The sequence below is a fragment of the Pogoniulus pusillus genome, chromosome 27, assembly GCF_015220805.1.
Source record: "Pogoniulus pusillus isolate bPogPus1 chromosome 27, bPogPus1.pri, whole genome shotgun sequence".
NCBI lineage: Eukaryota > Metazoa > Chordata > Aves > Piciformes > Lybiidae > Pogoniulus > Pogoniulus pusillus.
Window position 1 is genome coordinate 4,417,179 of NC_087290.1, and position 25,299 is coordinate 4,442,477.

Genomic DNA, 25,299 nt, shown 5'->3' on the forward strand with positions numbered 1-25,299 from the left:
GTGCTGGTGTTGGGGGTGACTATGTGCTGGAGCTGGGGGTGATCTATGCATTAGTGCTGGACATGGCAGACCATGGCAGGGCTGCCACTTTCTGGAGCCTCTCACTGGGTTAGGCACCATCTTCATGAGCAATAACAGAGCCACACTGAGGCAAGCAGCCCAGGCATCAGCTCACCAAAACTCTTCCATCTCACTTTTGTGATTCCTCCCTTCCTGCTCTGAAGTTCCTGACTTTTCCCCCTGGCATGCCACCTGTTTATGGCCCCACCACCAACCCCACTATGGGACACCTGGGCAGGAGGCTCTGGGCATTCTGCTGCTCTAACTCAGCTCTAAAGACTAGTAGAGTATTTTAAAGTTTGCCCTTCTGTTCTTTGTTTGATTTAGTGTACAGCAAACCCACATTTCCAAGACTCACAGCCTCCCATCTGTCCTAATCCTTTCTCTTCTCCCTACCCATGAGTGATCTGGACCCTCTCAATGAAGCTCTGCAGAGGGACCTTGCCAGGCTGGATGAGTGGGCAGAGGCCAATGGGATGAGATTGAACAAGGCCAAGTGCAGGGTTCTGCACTTTGGCCACAACAACCCCAAGCAGCACTACAGGCTGGGGACTGAGTGGCTGAGAGCAGCCAGGAAGAGAGGGACCTAAGGGTGCTGGTAAATGGCAGCTGAAGCTGAGGCAGCAGTGTGCCCAGGTGGGCAGCAGAGCCAATGGCATCCTGGGCTGGCTCAGGAGCAGTGTGGGCAGCAGGACAAGGGAGGTTCTTCTGCCTCTGTGCTCAGCACTGCTCAGGCTACACCTTGAGTGCTGTGTCCAGTTCTGAGCTTTTCAGCTCAAGAGAGATGTTGAGGTGCTGGAAGGTGTTTGGAGAAGGGCAGCAAGGCTGGGGAGGGGCCTGGAGCACAGCCCTGTGAGGAGAGGCTGAGGGAGCTGGGGGTGTGCAGCCTGCAGAAGAGGAGGCTCAGGGCAGAGCTCATTGCTGTCTGCAGCTGCCTGCAGGGAGGCTGTAGCCAGGTGGGGTTGGGCTCTGCTGCCAGGCAGCCAGCACCAGAAGAAGGGGACAGAGTCTCAAGCTGTGCCCAGGGCAGGTCTAGGCTGGATGTTAGGAGGAAGTTGTTGTCAGAGAGAGTGATTGGCATTGGAATGGGCTGCCCAGGGAGGTGGTGGAGTCTGTGTGGCTGGAGGTGTTGAAGCCAAGCCTGGCTGGGGCACTTAGTGCCATGGTCTGGTTGTTTGTCTAGGGCTGGGTGCTAGGTTGGGCTGGCTGAGCTTGGAGGCCTCTTCCAACTGGTTGATTCTGTGATTCTATGAAGCATCCCAGGCTCACCCTGCCACCCTGCAGAGCTGCATCCTCAAACGCTGTGCCTTGCTGCTGCTTGAAAGCAGTGTCTGGGGGTGGAAAGCAGGGATTTGGGGTTGGACTAGATGAGCTTTAAAGGTCTCTTCCAACCCAACCCATTCTATGCTTCTATTCTATGATTCTATGACCTGCCCATTGCCTGCACCTGATCTTGGAGTCTGGACAATGCCATCACCACCACCCAGCCTGGGCAAACCACTGAAATGCTGGCAAAAGCAGGATGTGCACCAGCTGATGTCTATTTATGAGCACTACAAAATCAATCAATCAATCAATCAAATTTGCATTACAGACCCTATGATTAAAGTTTAAAGAAAGAAACACAGACTGGTTTCCAACTCAAAATGCAAACTCCAAGGGGAAAACTCTAAACAGGGAATCTGAACAGCAAAAATGATGCCCTACAATGGACAAAATGACTAAGAAAGAGAACAAGAATATTGGGGGGGGAGGGCAAGAAGAAGTGAGATGAAACAGGAGAGAATGAGAGTGACAAGAACCAAAACCCAAGAAGCCTAAAAATAGCAGAAGTGAAAAATAAGAAATCAAAAGAAATAGGAAAGAGAGAGCAAAGCAAAGGAAACATGTGGAGAATAAAGGGGTTGAGAATAGAGATGGAGAAAACTCATGCAGAGAACAAAGAGGCAGCTCCAGACACAGTGACTAAGACAAGACAGCTCTGAAGGCAAAGTGGAGCAGAAATAGCAGCAAAGCAGAAAACAGGAAGGGGGTGAAGGTATCACTGAGCTGATAGTGGAGTCGAGGGCATGGCAGAGTGTGGGGGCAGCATGGGAGGGCAGTGCTGGGGCAGATGTTGCTCCTGGGCTGCTCTCCTTCCTCCCAGCACAACCTCACAGGATGAGGATGGGCCCTGGGGAGGGTCAGCAAAGGGAGCAGGTCATGGTAGAACCCCGTGGCCAGGGCTGGAAGGGTCAGTTCCACACCATTTGCCCCCCACCAAGCCTCCATCCCTAGCCTGGGACAACAGTGTCCTAAGCTGCCTGGCCTGGCACCAGCTCTGCCCAGAAAAGAACCCTCCAAAGGTTCCTTGGGTGCTCTGAGTCGTTGCAAAACCACCACTGGCCAGGGGTAGCTCTACTCTCCTTCTCTCCCACAAGCTGAGCTCTCTTGTCCCCTGCTTTATCCCATGAGATGTGTGTGGGTCCTGCAAGCTGAGCAAGCAGGCATGGGACAGAGCAAGGCTGAACTCAGGGCACAGCTGGTTCCAAACCAGATCTGCTCTTGACCAAAGCTGAGGCCATGAGCTTTTTAATCTCCCCATCCCATGTGGAAGATGAGTGAAAGAGCAGCTGGGAGGGCATCCAGCAGCCAGGCAAGAGCAAAACTGTCTGCAGAAATAGTCAAGACCTGCCTGGATGTGTTCCTGTGTGAGCTGGTATGGGTGCTCTGGCAGGGGGGTTGGATTGGATGAGCTTTGGAGGTCCCCCCCAACCCTTCTGTGATTCTGTGAAACCCACCCCACCTCTCCTCACCTTGGCATCTCTGCAGCTTCAGAAAGCTTCTCCACATGCTCTGCTCCATCTGCCATTTGGGGCTGCAGTGCTGGGCCAGGATGAAGCTTTGAGCACATTTTGGCTGCTGAGGAGCACCGCAGGAAATGATCCAACCCCCTCTGGGGCAGCTTGCTAGGCTCGAAGGATATCAGAGTAGTTCTTTAGCTCTCAAAATGCCAGAAGCTGTTACCAGCTTAGAGCTGGGTGCCAACTCTGCACCCCAGCACAGCAAATCACCTTGGCCTCACTCCGCTGTGCTCTTCCTCCTGGCTGTGGGTTCTGAGGAGTGCAATAAGGAATTAGTTGCTGCATGAGGTTCTTGTCTAACTATGAAGTACTTCCCTAGAACAGTAAAACCTAGAAGCACAAGAGCCAGGAAAGGCATTTGGAGAGCTCTAACCCATCACATCTCACAGCCAGCAGATGGGAATAAACTAAGAGACTGGAAAGCTCTCTGGGTTATACAATTCCTCTTCTTGCTGTTCTGCCTTCTGTTAGAGGAGCCACACTTGACACAGAGCATCAGGGTGGCTGTTCTAGGTAGCAATTCCTGCATGCCTTCCAAAGAAAGAATTAGCAGTTTAGGACAGCCTGGAGTTGATCAGAGAATGGTTGGGAGGTGGAAGGGGCCTCTGGAGAGCACCTGGTTCCTAACCCTGTTGCCCAAGCAGGTTCAACTAGCTCAGGTTGCTCAGAATCACTATGTCCAGCTGGGTTTGCAGTCTCTCCACAACCCCTCTGGGCAGCCTGCTCCAGGGCTCCAGCACCCTTACAGCAGAAATGTTTTTCCTGATGTTCAGGTAGATCCTCCTGGGTTCCATATTTTTGGCCACTGCCCCTGGCCCACCACTGGGTACCACCATAAAAGATCCCAGCCCCATTCTCTTGCCCCCAACTCTTTAGTTGTTGCTAAGCATTGATCAGATCTCCTCTGGGGCTGCTCTCCTCCAGGCTCAACAGCCCCAGCGCTCTCAGCCTTTCCTTCTAACAGAGCTGCTCCAGGCTCTCAGCAGCTTTGGAGCCTCCACTAGACCCTCTCCAGCAGTTCCCTGTTTCTCTTTGACAGGGGAGCCCAGAACTGGGCACAATACTCCAAACGTGGCCCTATCAGGACAGAGAAGAAGGGGAGGAGAACTTCCCTCAACCTGCTGGCCTAGGTTAGTCTTATCCCAATGAACAGCACTGCAATGAGCACAACCAGCACACAGCTACCACAGCCCTGAAGGCAGAACTAGAGCCATTTTGGTTCACAAGAGCAGTGATTCCAGGAGCCACCTCCTCCCCACAGACAGGGTCAGTTCATTGCTCCTGGGGTGCGTTAAGCAGAGTGTGCCCAGCAGATCAAAGCAGGTTCTCCTCCACCTTTACTCTGCCCTGGTGAGACCTCATCTTGAGTACTGCCTTCAGTTTTGGGCTCCCCAGTTTCAGAGGGACAGGGATCTGCTGGAGAGTCCAATGGAGGGCTAGGAGGATGATGAGGGGGACTAGAGGGCAATGGCTGATGAGGAGAGGCTGAGGGACCAGAGGCTGCTTAGTCTGGAGAAGAGAAGACTGAGAGAGGATCTAACCAATGTTTGTAACTATCTGAGGGCTGGGGGTCAGGAGCAGGGACAGGCTCTGCTCACTGCTTCCTTGGGTAGGACAAGCAGCAAAGGATGGAAGCTGCAGCACAGGAGGTTCCAGCTCAACACAAGGGGGAACTTCTTTGCTGTAAGGGTCCCAGAGCCCTGGCACAGGCTGCCCAGAGAGGTTGTGGAGTCTCCTTCTCTGGAGCCTTTCCAGGCCTGTCTGGATGTGCTCCTGTGTAACCTGAGCTAGATTGTGTGTTCCTGCTGTGGCAGGGGGGAATGAACTCAATGATCTCCTTGCATCCCTTCCAGCCCCTGACATCCTGGGATCCATCAGGTCTTGGCCTTTCAGTCAGAACATTCAAGAGCTCAGCCCTCCACCTTCCCACCACTAGGCTGATGGGGCTGAGGAGGTTTCTAACCCAAAACATTTTTTCCTGATGCTTAAAGGACCATCTCCAGATCCCTTTGTTTTGCCAGTGACAGGGAAGAGCCCTTAATCCTTCATCCCTATGTCCTTGGAAACTCAGCTGAGATTCCTAACAGTCATATCTGCTTTTCCCATTCCCCAATGCAAGATGGTTTCTTATCTGCAAGGATGAGCTGCAGAGATTTCAAATGCCTAATTTCACACTGCATAAGTGGAGTGCTTCAATCTGTCTCCATTAGCAGTGGATGAGTGCCCAAATTGCTCAGTCATCAAGCTGAGAGGCTTTTCTATTGGGAGTCCACAAGTTCAACTTTTGACTCCAAAATGACAGCAGTTTGTCTTCATCTGAGGGCTCAGGGAGAACTTCCTGCAAGTTGGGATTGGTCTCTTTTCCCGAGGAATGAGCAATAGGACAAGAGGAAATGGCTTCAAGTTGCCCCAGAGGAGGTTTAGGTTGGATGTTAGGAACAATTTCTTTCCCCAAAGGGTTGTCAAGCCCTGGAACAGGCTGCTGAGGGCAGTGGTGGAGTCACCACTGTTGGAGGGGTTTAAAAGCTGTGTAGATGTGGTGCTGAAGGACAGGTTTAGTGGTGGACTTGGCAGTGCTGGGTTAAGTTGACTTCATGATCTTAAAGATCTCTTCCAACCAAACCAATTCTATTAATTTGGTAACCCTAGGATTTGGCTCTCATCCCTGGGCAGCACAAAGGTCCTGCTAAGGGCATCAGAAGAGCTCACTGTTGATGTCCACCCAATGTCAGGTACATCCATTTGTACCATTTTCTGAGCTGGACCTTTCCCTTTAGAAAGCCTGGGGTGTAAAATGCATACAGCAAAAGCACAGGTCACCATCTGCTGGCAGCTTCAAGAGAGCTCTGCCCTCACAAGCCCCAGGCTGAGCACTACACTTAGCCTGGACTGATGCTGGCAGCCTGCTGTGTCCTTACCTCCAGTGGGAGAGCTGCTGCTCCTATCACAGCTCTGCTGCTCCTATCACAACTCCATCAGTGCCATTGTTACTGGGTGCACCTGCCTGCACAGGAATCGAGTCATAGCATGACAGGGGTTGGAAAGGACTTCCAGAGATCACAGCTCACAGGATGCCAGGGGCTGGAAGGGATGCAAGGAGATCATTGAGTCCAACCTCCCTGCCACAGCAGGACCACACAATCTAGCTCAGGGCACACAGGAACACATTCAGACAGGCCTGCAAAGGCTCCAGAGAAGGAGACTCCACAACCTCTCTGGGTAGCCTGTGCCAGGGCTCTGGGACCCTTACAGCAAAGAAGTTCCCCCTTGTGTTGAGCTGGAACCTCCTGTGCTGCAGCTTCCATCCATTGCTGCTTGTCCTATGCCAGGGAGCAGTGAGCAGAGCCTGTCCCTGCTCCTGACCCCCAGCCCTCAGATAGTTAGAAACATTGATTAAATCCCCTCTCAGTCTTCTCCAGACTAAGCAGCCCCAGGTTCCTCAGCCTCTCCTCATCAGGCAGTGCTGCAGTCCCCTAACTATCCTTGTAGCCCTCTACAGGATGCTCTTCAGCAGATCCCCACATTGCCAGAGCAGGAATCCCCCAGGGCAGGTCACACAGGGACTGAAAGAATTGAGGCTGTTCAGCCTGGAGAGAAGAAGGCTCCAGAGAGACCTTACAGGTGCCTTCCAGTACCTGAAGTGGGCTACAGGAGAGCTGGGGAGAGTCTTTTGACAAGGGCCTGTGGTGAATGATGAGGGACAATGGTTTGAAACTAGAGCAGGGATAGATGTAAGTTGGACATTAGGAGGTTCCGCACAACGAAGGTGGTAAAACATTGGAACAGGTTGCCCAGAGATGTGGCTGAGGCCCCATTCCTAGGGACACTCAAGATCAGACTCAGGGTGGTCCTGGGCAGACTGATCTAGTTGGAGATGTCCCTGCTGACTGCAGGGGTGGGTTGGACAAGATAACCTTTGGGGGTCCCTTCCGACCTGTGAAGCTGTGAATGCATCCAGATGTGTCTTGCGTACACCTTCTGACACCTTGCTGTCCTTGCAGGCACCACATCACCACCCATCCTAGCCTTTAGCTGAATGTGGCTGCAAGAAAACAGAACCATAGAACCATAGAGTCAGCCAGGTTGGAAGAGAGCTCCACCATCATCCAGTCCAACCTAGCACCCAGCCCTGCCCAACCAACCAGACCATGGCACTAAGTGCCCCAGCCAGGCTTGGATGCAACACCTCCAGCCACACAGACTCCACCACCTCCCTGGGCAGCCCATTCCAATGCCAATCACTCTCTCTGACAACAACTTCCTCCTCACATTCAGCCTAGACCTGCCCTGGCACAACTTGAGGCTATCCCCTTGTTCTGTTGCTGCTTGCCTGGCAGCAGAGCCCAACCCCACCTGGCTACAGCCTCCCTGCAGGCAGCTGCAGACAGCAATGAGCTCTGCCCTGAGCCTCCTCTGCTGCAGGCTGCACACCCCCAGCTCCCTCAGCCTCTCCTCACAGGGCTCTGCTCCAGGCCCCTCCCCAGCATTGCTGCCCTCTCTGGAAACCTTCTAGCACCTCAACAATTCTCTTGAACTGAGGAGCCCAGAACTGGACACAGCACTCCAGATGTGGCCTGAGCAGTGCTGAGCACAGGGGCACAAGAACCTCCCTTGTCCTGCTGCCCACACTGCTCCTGAGCCAGCCCAGGATGCCATTGGCTCTGCTGCCCACCTGGGCACTGCTGCCTCCTCTGCAGCTCCTCTCTCCCAGCACCCCCAGCTCCCTCTCTGCCTGGCTGCTCTCAGCCACTCTGTCCCCAGCCTGTAGCGCTGCCTGGGGTTGCTGTGGCAGGTCTAAGGAGCACCCCAAGCTCGAGGGTGCACTTAGAATCCCCCAGGCTGGGCACAGGAACGATCCTGTCTTACCATGTATTGTCTCTTTTCAGCTTGTTGAACAGGAGCACATTATCTCGGTGAGTGGCAGCCAGCAGGGCTGGATGAAAGGAGGCAGATCTGCACTGGCCATCTCTCTTGATTTCTCCTTCATTTCCATTCCTTTCTAAAATGGGAGTTCCATTTAAACAGCAGCACTTTCCTATTAAATAAGTAACAGGGAGACTGGCTGGTTCTGTATCTCATCAGCAGTGAATGTCTTTTCCATCACTCAAGAGGCAGGGCTCAAATCATATATTTAATAAGAACCACTCCGATATCACTTTTTAAAGCAATTAACATATTATTAGAGATAAGCACAAGATGCAACAGATCCAGGTTTCTAAGACAAGATTTCTACAGTTTAGGAGGGGGCAGACCTCAGGTCATCACCTTGGCAATCATCTCTGCATGTGGCAAGCCAGTGTCAGAGCAGAACTTCAGTTATGGGGACGCAGCAGATCAGATCCTCGCTTTCCATCTTGATTTCCCCTCGTGCTGCTCCTCTCCCAGCCGTTTGGAAGCACTCTGGGTACACCAGTGAGACCAGGCAAACCACCTCAGCAGGGCTTCTGCCTCACCTTGAAGCGTTCATTTCCACCATCCCCTTTGTTTTGGATGTCCAGGCATTTGTTTTCCTTGTGGAGCACGAAAGAAAGGCATCTCCAAACCTCAATACTTCCAAGGATCCAGAGATCCCATCACCACCAGCATCCTCAAGTCCAGGTTATCCTGTGTTGCCTGAGGGCAAGCTTCCAAGCTCTTTTATGTCACCTCCACCAGGCAGCACAAAAGCCACCGGGCAGCTGGAGATGCTGGGTGGTGAACTTCGCTTGTGCCAGGGGCTGCCACCTCCTGTGCAGAGCCAGGTGGCCATCCCAGAGTGACTCTGGCTGGCAATCCAGCGCGTTAAATCCAGGCGAGCCCCTCCTGCCTGCTGGCTGCAGCAGGTGCTGCCAACTCCAGCAGCCGAGGTGCAGCTGCACATTCATTCCTGCTGCCGGTGGTGGGGACAGAAGCCTCCAGCAGCTGAAGCAGATGGCAGGCCGGGGGTGGTGACACCTTAGACCACCACAATTTAAGCTGACAAAGCCCATCTGCTGGCGCCCTGAGCACTGGCAGGGTAAGAGCTGGACCAGTGAATCACAGCACAGGCAACATCCAAGGGCTTTTTGGTTGGTTATCCTGACGAAGCATGCAGGCTTTTCCCAGCCCTGGACAACGTGTGGCTTCCACTGCTGACTGACAGCAAACTGCTTGCTCAGTCAAAGGGCATTTTGTTACCATCCTGACCGCAGCTGTGAAGTCTCAAATGCTCCAGCCTGGAGTTCACTTCATCAGCAAATCCTTTTTTTTCTTAGAAGGCAGCAACAAATGCAAGGGGGAAACACATCATGCACCTGAAGATGTTGTGACCATATTGGTTGTTGGTCTGGGTTTGGTTGGGTGGTTGGTTTTGGTTGAGAGCTAGAATTTATTATACAAGAGATGAGGCAATGGCAAAGGTGAGAGCAAAAAATTCTACACTGATTACTGCAAGTCAGGACAACCAAGAGGTAAAACCTCGTTAAGGAAGGCAAGGAGGGGAGGGAAGAAGAAAAGAAAAGAAGAAAGAAAAAGAGAATCCAGAAATTCAGAGGCAAGCCTGATGGATGAAGAGGTCTTTGCCAAGCCTAAACGAACAATCAGGTCCTATGGGATGCTCACTGCTGGAGAAGGAACAAGGAAATGTATCTGCTCCTGTGCAATAAATTACTAAAACCTCAGTTACAAACCTGCTGCATGGCATTGAAAATTAAACTCATTAAACATCCAGGTAGCTTCATCCTGATGCAAATGGAAGACAGGCATGAGTGCTCTGCAGCAAACAGCTCTCTGCACATCCCAGCTTTGGGAAACATATTTACAGGTACAGCTCATATATTAATATACTTTAGTGCACCCTAGCCAGAGGGCAACCAGAGAGAGTATTATTCTGTGAGAAGGACAGGAGATGGGCTGGCTTCTCCTCTCTACCCACCAAAGCCTGGAGCCATTAGCGTGGCATCCACCTCAAGCAACTTTGGTTGATCCCTTTCCAGGTAGCCACAACATCAGGACTCCAAACCAATGGTCTCCCACGGTGGTTGAGTAGATTTGGTAGCCAAGGTGACTGTGGGCCAAAAAAAAAACAGCAGGTGAGAGCACCCCACCATATTTATTAACAAGCCTCAAGTGACTTCGGGTCAAGATTCTCAGCCAAGCTGCCATTTATCTGTCCCTTGTCCTCCCTCTTGCTTCCTTCAGCACAGTTCATGAAGGTCTGCAGTGACATGCACTGTTTGAGGTGACCCTTGAGCACAGGTGGACACTATCTACACAGGAGCAGTGTGCTCAAGCCTCAGGAAGAGAACACCACTACTAAGTTGTGGAGACCACATTACTCATGTCTTCATTCAGAGCAACTCAAACCCTACAGCCTCCATGGGAGGGTAGCCCAGGAGGGAGTCTCTTCCACGTTATCTGCTCCCAGCCTCTTCCACAAAGCAGCACATCCTCCCTTGCTTCTGAAAGAGATCCACACAGCAGCACATCCACCCTCACTTCTGAAAGAGGTCCACACAGCAGCACATCCATCCTTGCTTCTGAAAGAGATCCACACAGCAGCACATCCTCCCTTGCTTCTGAAAGAGATCCACACAGCAGCACATCCATCCTTGCTTCTGAAAGAGATCCACACAGCAGCACATCCTCCCTTGCTTCTGAAAGAGATCCACACAGCAGCACATCCACCCTCACTTCTGAAAGAGATCCACACAGCAGCACATCCACCCTCACTTCTGAAAGAGATCCACACAGCAGCACATCCTCCCTCGCTTCTGAAAGAGATCCACACAGCAGCACATCCACCCTCACTTCTGAAAGAGATCCACACAGCAGCACATCCACCCTCACTTCTGAAAGAGATCCACACAGCAGCACATCCTCCCTTGCTTCTGAAAGAGATCCACACAGCAGCACATCCACCCTCACTTCTGAAAGAGATCCACACAGCAGCACATCCACCCTCGCTTCTGAAAGAGATCCACATAGCAGCACATCCTCCCTCGCTTCTGAAAGAGATCCACATAGCAGCACATCCACCCTCACTTCTGAAAGAGATCCACACAGCAGCACATCCACCCTCACTTCTGAAAGAGATGCACACAGCAGCACATCCACCCTTGCTTCTGAAAGAGATCCACACAGCAGCACATCCACCCTCACTCTGAAAGAGATCCACACAGCAGCACATCCTCCCTTGCTTCTGAAAGAGATCCACACAGCAGCACATCCTCCCTCGCTTCTGAAAGAGATCCACACAGCAGCACATCCACCCTCGCTTCTGAAAGAGATCCACACAGCAGCACATCCTCCCTTGCTTCTGAAAGAGATCCACACAGCAGCACATCCTCCCTTGCTTCTGAAAGAGATCCACAAAGCAGCACATCCACCCTCGCTTCTGAAAGAGATCCACACAGCAGCACATCCACCCTTGCTTCTGAAAGAGATCCACACAGCAGCACATCCTCCCTCGCTTCTGAAAGAGATCCACACAGCAGCACATCCTCCCTTGCTTCTGAAAGAGATCCACACAGCAGCACATCCACCCTCACTTCTGAAAGAGATCCACACAGCAGCACATCCACCCTCACTTCTGAAAGAGATCCACACAGCAGCACATTCACTTCTGAAAGAGCAGAAAAAGGCTACAGGTCTGTCTCCAAGGGGACACTGCCAGGCCCTGCTGGGAGGGCAAGGTGGATCTACAGCTCACAAGCTTTACTCATCATGTAGTGAAAAAGGGCAGACAACTACACAGGCAGACAGGCAGGCAGACATCCAAGATCTTTTCTCAAGGGAACCCATGTGGGGTCTCCATGGGAGGGACTGGTCAGTAGGATTCTGTTTGATGCCATCTGTGCTCAAGGGTTGGAAAGATCCATGGAAACTGCTGGAGTGAGCTTTGCCTCTCCTACACTGAAGAAAGAGGCTGCTGGATGTGGGGGCAAGAGAGGGAGAAGAGAGAGAGAGGACCGAGTGAAATAGCACATCCTTAATACTCTGCTCCTGTGGGGCTTGGCAACCTTTTCTGCTAACAAAATAGCACATCCTTAATACTCAGCTCCTGTGGGGCTTGGCAACCTTTTCTGCTCACCAACATGCTGGTTTTCATGCTCGCCAGGCAGGTACATCCAAGGAGGTCTCTCAACTCCAATGATGGTGCAAACCTTTGGGAGAGGTTGGTGTTGTCTGGGAAAAGAACAATTTCCTGACAGTAAAATGCTCACAAGACTACATGAGCTTATTACAGTCATTCCAGCAGAAATAAGTGGTACCTTTTAGAGTGCTTGCTAGAAGAAAATAGCAGTTCTGACCCAATTTCACACAGTTGGAATCAGCTGTGGGAGACTAATACACAATAAAAAGCCACAAATGCCCATTTCCCCCATGTCCTCTCCTAATAACATGAATAAAGCTCTGTATTGATATTTCATCCTTTCCAAAGGAGTCCAGACAGGTCAGTCTTAAGTCAGCTGTGTTTCCAGTCCGACTCCTCTGACTCTTCCACCCTTTATTTGATGACATTTTTAATTGTCCACCTTTGTCCTGTGCAGCTGCGAAGAATCAGATCGATGCCAGCCATGCCCCTGTTCTCCACCTCCAAGCATCGTCCTGTCCCCTTGTTCAGGATGGCACCATTCTGGAAGGCAAGCATGGGGGAAGTATTGAAAACTTAAAGGCATGCAGTTGAATCATAGAATCACAGAATCAAGCAGGTTGGAAGAGAGCTCCAAGCTCAGCCAGCACAACCTAGCACCCAGCCCTGGCCAATCAACCAGACCATGGCACTAAGTGCCCCAGCCAGGCTTGGATTCGATACTGTGATACTGATACTGTGATACCTCCAGGCACAGTGATTCCACCACCTCCCTGGGCAGTCCATTCCAATGCCAATCACTCTCTCTGACAGGAACTTCCTCCTAACATCCAGCCTAGACCTGTCCTGGCACAGCTTGAGGCTGTGTCCTCTTGTTCTGTTGCAGGCTGCCTGGCAGAAGAGCCCAACCCCACCTGGCTACAGCCTCCCTGCAGGTAGCTGCAGACAGCAATGAGCTCTGCCCTGAGCCTCCTCTGCTGCAGGCTGCACCCCCCCAGCTCCCTCAGCCTCTCCTCACAGGGCTCTGCTCCAGGCCCCTCACCAGCCTTGCTGCCCTTCTCCAAACATCTTCCAGCACCTCAACAGCTCTCTTGAGCTAAGCAGCTCAGAACTGGACACAGCACTCCAGGTGTGGCCTGAGCAGTGCTGAGCACAGGGGCAGAAGAACCTCCCTTGTGCTGCTGCCCACACTGCTCCTGAGCCAGCCCAGGATGCCATTGGCTCTGCTGCCCACCTGGGCACACTTCTGCCTCCTCTGCAGCTCCTCTCTCCCAGCAACCCCAGCTCCCTCTCTGCCTGGCTGCTATCAGCCACTCTGGCCCCAGCCTGTAGTCCTGCTTGGGGTTGTTGTGGCCACAGCACTCCAGGTGTGGCATGAGCAGTGTTGAGCACAGGGGCAGAATAACCTCCCTTGTCCTACTGGCCACACTGTTCCTGATCCGGGCCAGGATGCCATGGGGTTGCCTATGAAACAAACCTTTCAACCTGAAGAACAGAAGGGCTGAGTAGAGACTTCATCCCCCTCTACAACCTCAAAAGAGACTGGAACAAGGTGGGGGTCAGTCTCTTCTCGCACATAACAAGTGGCAGGACAAGAGGAAACAGCCTCGAGTTGTGCCAAGGCTGGATACTGGGCAAAATTTCTTCACAGGAAAGGTTCTCAGGCACTGGGACAGGCTGCCCAAGGAGGTGGTGGAGTCACCACCCCTGGAGGTATTCAAAAGACACATGGGTGTGGTGTTTAGGGACGTGGTTTAGTGGTAGTGGTTTCGCAGCAGCGGTGGGATTGGGAGCTCAGCAATTGCACTCAGAGGTCTCTTCCAGCCCCAATAGTCCTACAGTTCCAAGGCAGGACTGTGCACTGCCCAGGAACACAGCTGTGTCCATGTGCACAGCATTTAGCTGTGCTAATGCAATTCAAACAACAGAATTCCTAAAGCAGTCTGCCTGGGTGGAAGGAACAGGCTTTGGCATTGACAGCACAGATCCCTAACATGCCAGTGACCCAAGGACACCTGTAACCTTCAAAGAGCAGGGCTGCTCTGCATTAGGAAGCTGTGACACTCCTTACAGCCTGGTTTGGGACAGAAGTCCCATGTTTTCATGGAATCATAGAATGGCTTGGGTTGGGAAGGACTGTAAAGTTCCAACCCCCCCTGCCATAGGTGGAGACACATCCCACTAGCCCAGGTTGCTCATGCCCACATCCAACCAGACCTTCACCACTTCTAGGGAAGAGGCATCCACAACCTCTCTTGGCAACCTGTTCCAGTGTCTCACCACCCACACTGTAAAGATTTCTCCCTAATGTCCAGTCTAAACTTCCCCTTTTCCACTTCAAATCCATTCCTCCTCATCCTGTTTTTACAAGCCCTTGTAAAAAGGCCCTCTCCAGCCTTCTTGCAGAACCCCTGCTGGTTTTCATGTGTTTCATCAGTGAGAAACAAAGAAATCTGGAAGTTATCAACTAGGCAGGTTTACATACACCCCAGGGCATCAAAAAGGGACATGTCCTAAACTGCTGTCCCTGATCTTTCTTCACCTTTGCTCTCTACCCCAGGACCAGGCACTTGCTGTTGCATGGAACCTCTCCTGTGAGCACAGGCTACAAGAGTTGGATCTTGCAGCCTGGAGAAGAGAGGGCTTTGAGGAGACCTTGGAGTGGCCTTCCACTATGTGAAGGGGGCTCCAGGAGGGCTGGGGAGGGACTACTGACAAGGTCTGGCAATGACAGGACAAGGAGTAATGGGTTTAAAGTGGCAGAGGGGAGGTTGAAACTGGATGTTAGGAAGAAGTTGTTTGCAGTGAGGGTGGTGAGACACTGGCACAGATTGATGGTGGTGAGACACTGGCACAGGTTGAGGGTGGTGAGACACTGGCACAGGTTGAGGGTGGTGAGACACTGGCACAGATTGATGGTGGTGAGACACTGGCACAGTTGAGGGTGGTGAGACACTGGCACAGGTTGATGGTGGTGAGACACTGGCACAGGTTGATGGTGGTGAGACACTGACACAGATTGATGGTGGTGAGACACTTGCACAGGTTGAGGGTGGTGAGACACTGGCACAGGTTGCCCAGGGAGGTTGTGGAGCACAGAATCACCCAATGTGATCAAAGATCACATTGGGTGATTCTGTGCTCCACAACCTCCCTGGAGATGTTCAAGGCCAGGTTGAATAAGACCTTGAGCAACCTGTTCCAGTGGGAGATGTCCATGCCTATGATGTGAGAAGGTTTGGAACTAGATGACCCTTGAGATCCCTTCCATCCTCAACCATTCTGTCACTCTCTAATTCTATGCTTTCATCTTCATCCTTCCATTCTGCCACGCCACAGACCCCATACCTCAGCCCCACGGTTTGGGAAGGAGGGGAGCAGAGTCCATAGCAGATCCACAACAAACCTGTATGAAATTCCAGCGTTTGTGGAGGCTGCTCTTGACCTTCTCACAGTCCAGGAGCTGAGGGAAGCGACTCTTCATGTTGTCCACCAGGCAGCGGGTGTCAGGTAGCAGCGTGGTGGTCCCAAGGGCACCCAGATGAAGGAATCCCTCCTTGGTGTAACGTGCGAGCTGGGGGTGGGGAAGGAGAGGAAGAAGACCATCAGTGTCTTTGGAACACCAGGAAAAAGTGAGAGAAGACAAGTTGGCAGAGGCCCAGGAAAGGAAAACCTGTGCACAGAGGAACTGAGGAGAGCTAAAGCCCCTCCAGCTTTCTCCAGCCTTTCATTCTTGCTGCTTTGAGGCTTTTGTTGCAGGTGAGGAGCTGAGACATGCCAAGAGTAACTCTAAGCCTTAAATCATAGAATGGTTTAGGTTGGAAGGGACCTCAAAGATCATCCAATTCCAACCCCCTGCCATAGGTGTCCCAAGGGCAGGGACACCTCTCACTAGAACAGGTCACTCAAGGTCTCATCCAACCTGGTCTTGAACACCTTCAGGGAGGGAGCAGCCACATCCTCCCTGGGCAACCTGTGCCAGTGTCTTTGGAACACCAGGAAAAAGTGAGAGAGAAGAGGACAAGTTGGCAGAGGCCCAGGAAAGGAAAACCTGTGCACAGAGGAACTGAGGAGAGCTAAAGCCCCTCCAGCTTTCTCCAGCCTTTCATTCTTGCTGCTTTGAGGCTTTTGTTGCAGGTGAGGAGCTGAGACATGCCAAGAATAACTCTAAGCCTTAAATCATAGAATGGTTTAGGTTGGAAGGGACCTCAAAGATCATCCAATTCCAACCCCCTGCCATAGGTGTCCCAAGGGCAGGGACACCTCCCACTAGAACAGGTCAATCAAGGCCTCACCCAGCCTGGTCTTGAACACCTCCAGCCATGGGGCCTCAACCACCTCCCTGGGCAACCCAGTCCAGCCTCTCACCACTCTCATCACCAACAACTTCCTCCTCACCTCCAGTCTCAATCTCCTACCCTCCAGTCTCAATCTCCCCACCTCCATCTTTGCTCCATTCCCCCCAGTCCTGGCACTCCCTCACAGCCTAAAAAGTCCCTCCCCAGCTTTTTTGTAGCCCACTTCAGATCCTGGAAGGCCACAAGAAGGCCACCTGGGAGCCTCCTCTTCTCCAGAGTGATCAGCCTCAACTCTTTCAGTCTGTGCTCATAGCACAAGAGGGAATGGCCTGAAATTGTGCCAGGGGAGGTTTAGTTTAGATATCAGGAAAAATTTCTTTGCTGCAGGAGTGGTCAGGGATGGGAACAGGCTGCCCAGGGAGGTGGTAGAGTCACACAAACATGCAGGTTGGCAAAGCCTCTCAGCATCACCAAGTCCAACCTCTAACCCTACTCTACAAGATTCACCTTAAAACACATCCCCAAGCACCACATCCAAACCACCCTTAAACACAGCCAGGGTTGATGACTCCACCACCTCCTTGGGCAGCTCATTCCAGTCCCTGACCACTCTCTCCATAAAAACTTTTTCCTAATGTCCAATCTAAACCTCCCCAGGCTCAGCTTGAGGCCATTCCTCCTTGTTCTGTCTCCAGTTACCTGTGAGCAGAGCCCTGCAGCAGCCTCTCCACAGTGTCCCTTCAGGTAGCTGTAGACAGCAGTGGGGTCTGCCCTCAGCCTCCTCTTCCTCAAAGTAACCATCCCCAGCTCCCTTAGTTGCTCCTCATAAGATTTATTCCCCAGGCCCTTCTTCAGCTTGGCTGCCCTCTTCTGGACCTGCTCCAGCACCTCCACATCCCTCATGAATTGCAGTGCTCCACACTGAACACAGCATCACCATCCCTGAAGGTGTTCAAGGTGTGCACAAGGCACTCTTGGACATGGCTTAATGGCCATGATGATGCTAGGTCGAACTTGATGATCTTAGAAGTCTTTTCCAACCAAAACAATTCTGTGATTCTATGATCTGACCACCCCATGATCCCAGGACACACCTTGGCTGCCCAGGCAGTGCAGGCATGGGGCAGCACTGATGGCCTCAGGGGCACTGGGCAGGCACAGCACAGCTGGCACAGACACAGCCCTGTCACGGTGGTGGAGCTGCACACAAAGGGCTTCTCCCTTTGCAGTCTTGAAGGAATCCAACCAAAACATTACCCTATACACATTTAAGTTCAGGAGTGGAAAGAGATGAATGCCAGCAGCCTGGGTTGTGTAGTTCAGGGGACAGGCATACACAGCTGCTTATGTAAATTATGAATCAATCTATTATCTAGCAGAGAGATCAGGAGAATTCAGCATGTTAATTAACTGAGCATATCTGTGACCCAGATGATTAAAGAGAGACAGCAAAACACAGTGGGAGTTTGGGTTGTCTTGGTTGGAATAATTAAACATTGAGGATCAAGTTAATGGAGTGTAACAGGGTCCAGCTCCAGTAACAGTAGGGAGAGGTAGGGGGGGCTTGAAGCTGACTTTGTCACAGGCTCACAGGATGTTAGGGGTTGGAAGGAACCAAAGGAGATCAGCAAGTCCAACCCAGAGCAGGACAATACTAGCACAGATCACAGAGAAACACATCCAGACAGGCCTGGAAAGTCTCCAGGGAAGGAGACTCCACAACCTCTCTGGGCAGCCTGTGCCAGTGCTCTGGGACCCTTCCAGTCAAGAAGTTCCCCCTTGTGTTGAGCTGGAACCTCCTGTGCTGCAACTTACACCCATTGCTCCTTGTCCTTCCTCCACGATGCTGGCTGCAGCTGCAGGTGTGCTGAACCCTTTGGCTGACTCCTGGATGGTGGATGGTGCTTCAGTTATACTTTTAGCCAACATGTTGTGTGTCAAAGGACTATCTCCTCTACTTCACTGAAAGAGTGGCCAGGCATTGGAAAAGGCTGCCCAGGGAGGTGGTGGAGTCACCATCTCTGCAGGTGTTCAAGGAGTCTGTAGATGGGACATGATTTAGTGGGCATCCTGGTGTTGGGTTGATGGTTGGAGGTCTTTTCCAACTTTAATCATTCTATGATACTTTACATCTCACCAAGTTCCATTTGCCAAAGGTATCCACCCCCAGAAGAGGATTCAGTGGTGGTAGGAACGCAGAGGTCTGCATGTTGGGCACAGCCTACACTGTGCAGGGCTGATGCTCTCTGTGACTACCCAAAGGGATGCTGTAGCCAGGTGGGGTTGGTCTACTCTCCCAGGCAACCAGCAACAGAACAAGTGGTCAGAATCTCAAGCTGTGCTGTGTTGGATGTCAGGAAGAAGTTCTTCCCAGAAAGAGTGACTGGCATTGGAATGGGCTGCCTGAGGAGGTAGTGGAGTCACCATCCCTGGAGGTGTTTAAGGAGAGACAGGATGAGGCACTTAGTGCCAGGGTTTAGTTAATTAGCAGGAGTGAGGTGATAGGTTGGACTCAATGATCTGCAAGGTGTTTTCCAGCCTGGTCAATTCTGTGAGTCTGTGATTCTGTGGTGTGGGGCAAAGTACACCACTGTAGAACTGTGTGCACTGTTCTTCTGCTCCCCACATTTCTGTGAAGGATGGTGCAGAAGGCTGTCCCTAGCTTTGCAGTAATTCCCTCTCCAAAGTGCTGTGCTGGTGCAGCAGGGATGGAAAGGAGGACAGGCTGCAGAGTTTAAAGCATGACCATCACCACCTCCTCCCATGGGCTCATACCCTCCACGATGATGCACCAGCAAACTGAGCTCACACTGGGCTGGGGTCCTATCAAGGAGAGGCTGGAGAACCTGGGAGTGACTCCCTGGACATCTTGAGGGCAGCTGAAAGCTCAGATTCATATTAGTTGGTTTTATCAGTCTGATGGATGGTCTTGGAGGTCTCTTCCAACCTGGTTGATTCTATGATTCCATGATGTTTCAATGACCCAAGGCTCAGGTGAGTTCATGCTCACAGTAGCTTTAACCATGCAACCAGGCAACTCCTCTGAATTTCAGCACCAGCACAGAGGATGGGGCTGCTTGTCTTGCCAGAAGAGAGATACATAAAGAAAGGCACTGAGGGACTGAAACGTGGCCAGAGAAGGGTGACAAAGCTGGTGAGGGGGGGCTGGAGCACAGCCCTGTGAGGAGAGGCTGAGGGAGCTGGGGGTGTGCAGCCTGCAGAAGAGGAGGCTCAGGGCAGAGCTCATTGCTGGCTACAGCTACCTGAAGGGAGGCTGCAGCCAGGTGGGGTTGGGCTCTGCTGCCAAGCAAGCAGCAACAGAACAAGGGGACACAGTCTGAAGCTGTGCCAGGGGAGGTGTAGGGTGGATGTTAGGAGGAAGTTGTTGTCAGAGAGAGTGATTGGCATTGGAATGGGCTGCCCAGGGAGGTGGTGGAGTCTGTGTGGCTGGAGGTGTTGCAGCCAAGCCTGGCTGGGGCACTTAGTGCCATGGTCTGGTTGGTTGGGCAGGGCTGGGTGCTAGGGTGGCCTGGCTGAGCTTGGAGCTCTCTTCCAACCTGGCTGATTCTATGATTCCATGAAAATGAGACAAGCCCTGTCCATGACAGAGGGCAGAAACCATCCAGAGGTCTCACACAAGCACTGTGAGCTATTCTCCTTCTCTTGATTCCCAAATGTTTCTCACCATGTACTTAATTAGTGTGCTAGACACTTCCTTTTCTAATGCTGTTTGGCAGCTCATCTTCAGACAGTTGGCCTAATGCCCACAAGGCAGCTCCAGTTCTGCTCTTACATCTTACTGCCTAACATGGGGGGAAAAATAAGTAGAGCAAAAACCAAATCTTTCCTGAGGAAAGGAATGGGCTGAGGGGAGTAGGGAGACAAAAAAGGGCTGAGAAACAAACAAGGGCACTGTGCAAAATGCATTAATGCATCCCTTAGATGTGTCATCTACTATGCCTAGTAGCCAGCTAAATACAGCCCTGAATGGGTGGCTGGATCCAGCACATTGCCCAGCAGCTACTGAGCACCAGTGGAAGCCCCTAACAGCCACTGAAACCTTCAAGCTGCTCCAGTTGTCAAACCTTAGACTGATTATGCCCCAAAATTCTTGTATGATGTGGAAGCTCCACCATGCTCCTAAGACATTCATGCTTTTGATGGCTTAGTTCTTCTGGTATTCCACTCAGAACCACAGAATCATTGAGGCTGGAAAAGACCTCTGAGATCACCAAGTCCAGCCTATGAACCAACACCTCCACATCAGCTCACCCATGCCACCAAGGGCCACATCCAATCTTTGCTTAAAGACATCCAGGCATGGTGACTCCACCACCTCCCCGGGCAGCCCATTCCAGTGCCTAATCACCTTTCCACGAGGAAGGGCTGCCTAACATCCAACCTAAACCTCCCCTGGCACAGCTTTTTGTCCTGGCACAAGCTGCCTGGGAGAAGAGTATGATCCCCACCTGAATACAACTTCCTTTTAGGTAGTTGAACATAGAACAAGGGGACACAGTCTCAAGTTGTGCCAGGGTAGGTCTAGGCTGGATGTTGTTAGGAAGTTGTTGTCAGAGAGAGTGATTGGCATTGGAATGGGCTGCCCAGGGAGGTGGTGGAGTCTCTCTGTGCCTGGAGGTGTTCAAGAAAAGACTGGATAAGGCACTTAGTGCCATGGTCTGGTTGACTGGATAGGGCTGGGTGCTAGGTTGGCCTGGCTGAGCTTGGAGGTCTCTTCCAACCTGCTTGATTCTATGATTCTAAGTTGTAGAGAGTGATAAGGTCCCCTCTAAGTCTTCTCTTTTCCAGGCTGAACACCCCCAGCTTCCTCAGCCTTTCCTCCTATGACTTCCCCTCCACCTCCCTCCCCAGTCTCACTGCTCTCCTCTGGACCTGCTGCAGCACCTCTGGGGGGGTCTCAACCAGAAGGTGACAGCAAGACCTGAAGCACTCAGGTAAATGAAGCCCTGTGGTGAGGCTCCAATCCTGCTGCCTCTCAGGTAAATGGAATCCTGTGGTGAGGCTCCAATCCTGCTGCCACTCAGGTAAATGGAATCCTGTGGTGAGGCTCCAATCCTGCTGCCTCTCAGGTAAATGGAGCCCTGTGGTGAGGCTCCAATCCTGCTGCCACTCAGGTAAATGGAATCCTGTGGTGAGGCTCCAATCCTGCTGCCTCTCAGGTAAATGGAGCCCTGTGGTGAGGCTCCAATCCTGCTGCCACTCAGGTAAATGAAGTCCTGTGGTGAGGCTCCAATCCTGCTGCCTCTCAGGTAAATGGAGCCCTGTGGTGAGGCTCCAATCCTGCTGCCTCTCAGGTAAATGAAGCCCTGTGGTGAGGCTCCAATCCTGCTGCCATCAGGTAAATGGAGCCCTGTGGTGAGGCTCCAATCCTGCTGCCTCTCAGGTAAATGGAATCCTGTGGTGAGGCTCCAATCCTGCTGCCACTCAGGTAAATGGAGCCCTGTGGTGAGGCTCCAATCCTGCTGCCATCAGGTAAATGGAGCCCTGTGGTGAGGCTCCAATCCTGCTGCCATCAGGTAAATGGAGCCCTGTGGTGAGGCTCCAATCCTGCTGCCTCTCAGGTAAATGGAGCCCTGTGGTGAGGCTCCAATCCTGCTGCCACTCAGGTAAATGAAGCCCTGTGGTGAGGCTCCAATCCTGCTGCCACTCAGGTAAATGAAGCCCTGTGGTGAGGCTCCAATCCTGCTGCCACTCAGGTAAATGGAGCCCTGTGGTGAGGCTCCAATCCTGCTGCCACTGGGTTTTTCTTGAGCAGTTAAAAAGAAGGAAAGGCAGGGCAGAGGCCAACACTTGAGACTGCCCTTGGGCAGCTGTGATGAGCACAGCTGCAGCCTGGCCAGCACTTTCCAGCTGGATTTGCCCCATAAAAGAAGAGATGGAAAGCATCTCTGACTCATCTCTGACCAACATTTTCAAGAGCAGCTCCAGGCAGTATCCTAGGTCTCTCTGCCTGCTAAACAACATTCCAGCATCCAGGAAACAGGCAGGAGCTGAACAAACAGTGAAGGACACGGCCAATCCAGCAGGCAAAAGACAAATGTGGAGGCACCAGCCTGAGTAAACACCTGAAGGAGTTACTCAGCCTGGCAGAGGGCAAGAAATGATGAGAAAGAACCAGAGGAAAACAAATTCAAAATATTGCCCAGCTAATTGTTTAGAAGTGATTAATATTGATGAGGTCTTAAATCCCTTAATCAATTTAAGTGGCCCAAAGCCACATCCCCAAACAGAAACATTGACTCAGCCTCTTGCAAACACCCTTCCAGCTAAAACTGCACCTTGCAAACACCCCCTTTGAGTATCACTCTAAGAGGGGCTGCTTTGCCCCCCAGAGCACTCACAGCCCCCACTGATGCTGAGAGAGTGAGAGGTTGCATTGGTCACATCAGTGCCCACTGCATCACTGAGGCTGCTCTCCATGCTGGCACCACCAATAAATCTTCTTTGATTGCTGTTTCTGGCTGGCTGCATCCCAGGGATGGGAGGAAGTTAATTAGACATCTTAGCACCTGGGAAATAAAAGCCTTGATGACCTTCATTGACTGGATTGGAAAATGATTTTGGGTTGTTTAGCCTCGTTTCTGCACAGAGCAGATCATCAATTAGCATTCCCAAGCAAAGCCTCCAGTCCTTTCCTTCTCTGAACACAATTTAATCTGCTGTGCTGCTTTGTCACCCTTGATGCTGCCATGTCCCAAATGATCTCTGTATTGATGCTTTTGTCCTCAAGTTCTGAGGCTTAAATGGGCAAAACATATTTTACCCTATAATTAAATGAAATGCTCTGCTGGGTGAACATTATCTTAAGCTTTATAGCATTAGAGTGCTTTCTATCACCTTAATAGATCACCATAGCTCTGTCACTCCAGTGAGGGATTGCTATATTATTAGTGTAATACATCATTACAGCAAGGTGTTTCCATGATCTATTGCTTCAAAGATGAAGCCATCAAGAAGGGGGGGGGGGGGAAAGAATCCATGAGTAGCCTCAATATAATTACAGGATAAAAGGATACTTCATCATGAAAGCTGATAATGACTTGACCTGGAAGTGAATGAAAGCAGGGAGAATGGGAAGCAAAAGAGAAAAAGCAACTATTTCCCCCACCACCAGATCACCAGAATGTCAGGGGCTGGAAGGGGCTTTGAAAGCTCATCCAGTACAATCCCCCTGCCAGAGAAGGACCACCTGGAGCAGATCACACAGGAACACACAGAATCAGTCAGGGCTGGAAGGGAGCACAAGGAGCAGCCAGTTCCAAGCCCCCTGCCATGCCCAGGGACACCCTACCCTAGAGCAGGCTGCACACAGCCTCAGCCAGCCTGGCCTCAAACACCTCCAGCCAAGGGGCCTCAACCACCTCCCTGGGCAACCCATTCCAGCCTCTCACCACTCTCATCACCAACAACTTCCTCCTCACCTCCAGCCTCACTCTCCCCACCTCCACCTTTGCTCCATTCCCCCCACTCCTGGCACTTCCTCACAGCCTCAAAAGTCCCTCCCCAGCTTTTTTGCAGCCCCCTTCAGATCCTGGAAGGCCACAAGAAGGTCACCTGGGAGCCTCCTCTGCTCCAGACTGCACAGCCTCAACTCTTTCAGTCTGTGCTCACAGCAGAGCTGCTGCAGCTCTCTGAGCATCCTCCTGGCCTTGCTCTGGACACTCTCCAGCATCTCCACAGCCCTCTTGTTCCAGGGGCTCCAGAGCTGGATGCAGTACTCCAGGTGGGGTCTCAGCAGAGCAGAGGGGGAGAATCCACTCCCTGGCCCTGCTGGCCACACTGCTGCTGCTGCAGCCCAGGCTCTGCTTGGCTTTCTGGGCTGCAAGTGCACACTGCTGGCTCCTGTTGAGGCCTGTTACAAAAGGGCTATGGATGTGCTGGAAGGTGTCCAGAGCAGCAGGGCCATGAGGATGCTCAGAGGGCTGCAGCAGCTCTGCTATGAGGAGAGACTGAGGGAGTTGGAGCTGTTCAGTCTGGAGAAGGGAAGGCTCCCAGGTGATCTTATTGTGGCCTTCCAGGATCTGAAGGGGCTACAAAAAAGCTGGAGAGGGACTCTTTAGCCTGTCAGGTAGTGATAGGATTGGGGAAAATGGAGCAAAGCTGGAAATGGGGAGATTCAGACTGGATGTTAGGAAGAAGCTTTTCAGCATGAGGGTGGTGAGAGCCTGGAACAGATTGCCCAGGGAGGTGGTGGAAGCCTCATCCCTGGAGGTGTTTAAGACCAGGCTGGATGAGGCTGTGGGCAGCCTGCTCTAGTGTGAGGTGTTCCTGGGCATGGCAGGGGGGGTTGGAATTGGCTGACCCATGTGGTCCTTTCCAACCCTGACTGATTCCACGACTTGAAGTGAGGAGCTTTGGAGACCACATGAACACTGAGCAGAGGCACCACTCTGTGCTTTCAGAAGCTGAACAGCTCAGAAGGAAAGGCAAGCCCTTGTGTTCTTTTCTACACGTATATATAAAGCAAGTGAGCTATCTGGACAAAGTATTTACACTACTCTAATCATATTCCCAGCAATGAATTGCAACACACAGCCCATTAACTAAACAATAGTAGTGAAAGCCCAATTTCATTTGTGTGCCTTTGCCCATGCTTTCTGCAAAAGGCTAATTTCAAAGCTTCTGCACTCACTTGGTAGCTACTTCTAAAAATAAAACCATTTTCAAGGAGCTCCACTAATTGCATATATCACAAAACAAAAGAACTGCCAAGAACTGGCTCTCAGCTGGAGAAAGAAAGGGCAGTGTGGAGGTGGAATTAAACAAGAAGAAGAACTTCTGCTGAGCTTGTGCAATAGGTGGGCCAAAGGGAGCTTCAGGCCATCAGGCAGGAAAAGAAAACATCCTTAAGTTCAATCCCAAAAAAAACAGCTAAGGGAAAGACAAACAACCTGCTTGTAGCCATTCATCCTAAAGCCCAGGGTTAGCAGTGTCAGGCTGATTTGCTTTCTCCTACTATAAACATAGAATCAAGCAGGTTGGAAGAGAGCTCCAAGCTCACCCAGCCCAACCTAGCACCCAGCCC

General features: G+C 51.8%; 1 protein-coding gene across 4 annotated transcripts in view; it reads right to left on the reverse strand.

The window, feature by feature from the left end:
• Positions 1 to 8,021: 8,021 nt before the first annotated feature.
• GALNT17 (polypeptide N-acetylgalactosaminyltransferase 17) overlaps positions 8,022 to 25,299 on the reverse strand; it is a 402,097-nt gene continuing 384,819 nt past the window's right edge. For 3 of the 4 annotated variants that reach the window (XM_064166627.1, XM_064166626.1, XM_064166628.1), the window contains 2 exons: positions 15,362 to 15,529; positions 8,022 to 12,498 (listed from right to left, as the gene is read on the reverse strand). In XM_064166627.1, coding sequence (XP_064022697.1) covers positions 12,370 to 12,498; positions 15,362 to 15,529 — 297 coding nt within the window. In that variant the 3' untranslated portion in view covers positions 8,022 to 12,369. The remainder of the gene's footprint in view (positions 12,499 to 15,361; positions 15,530 to 25,299) is intronic. The other variant, XR_010307414.1, reaches the window with a different exon arrangement.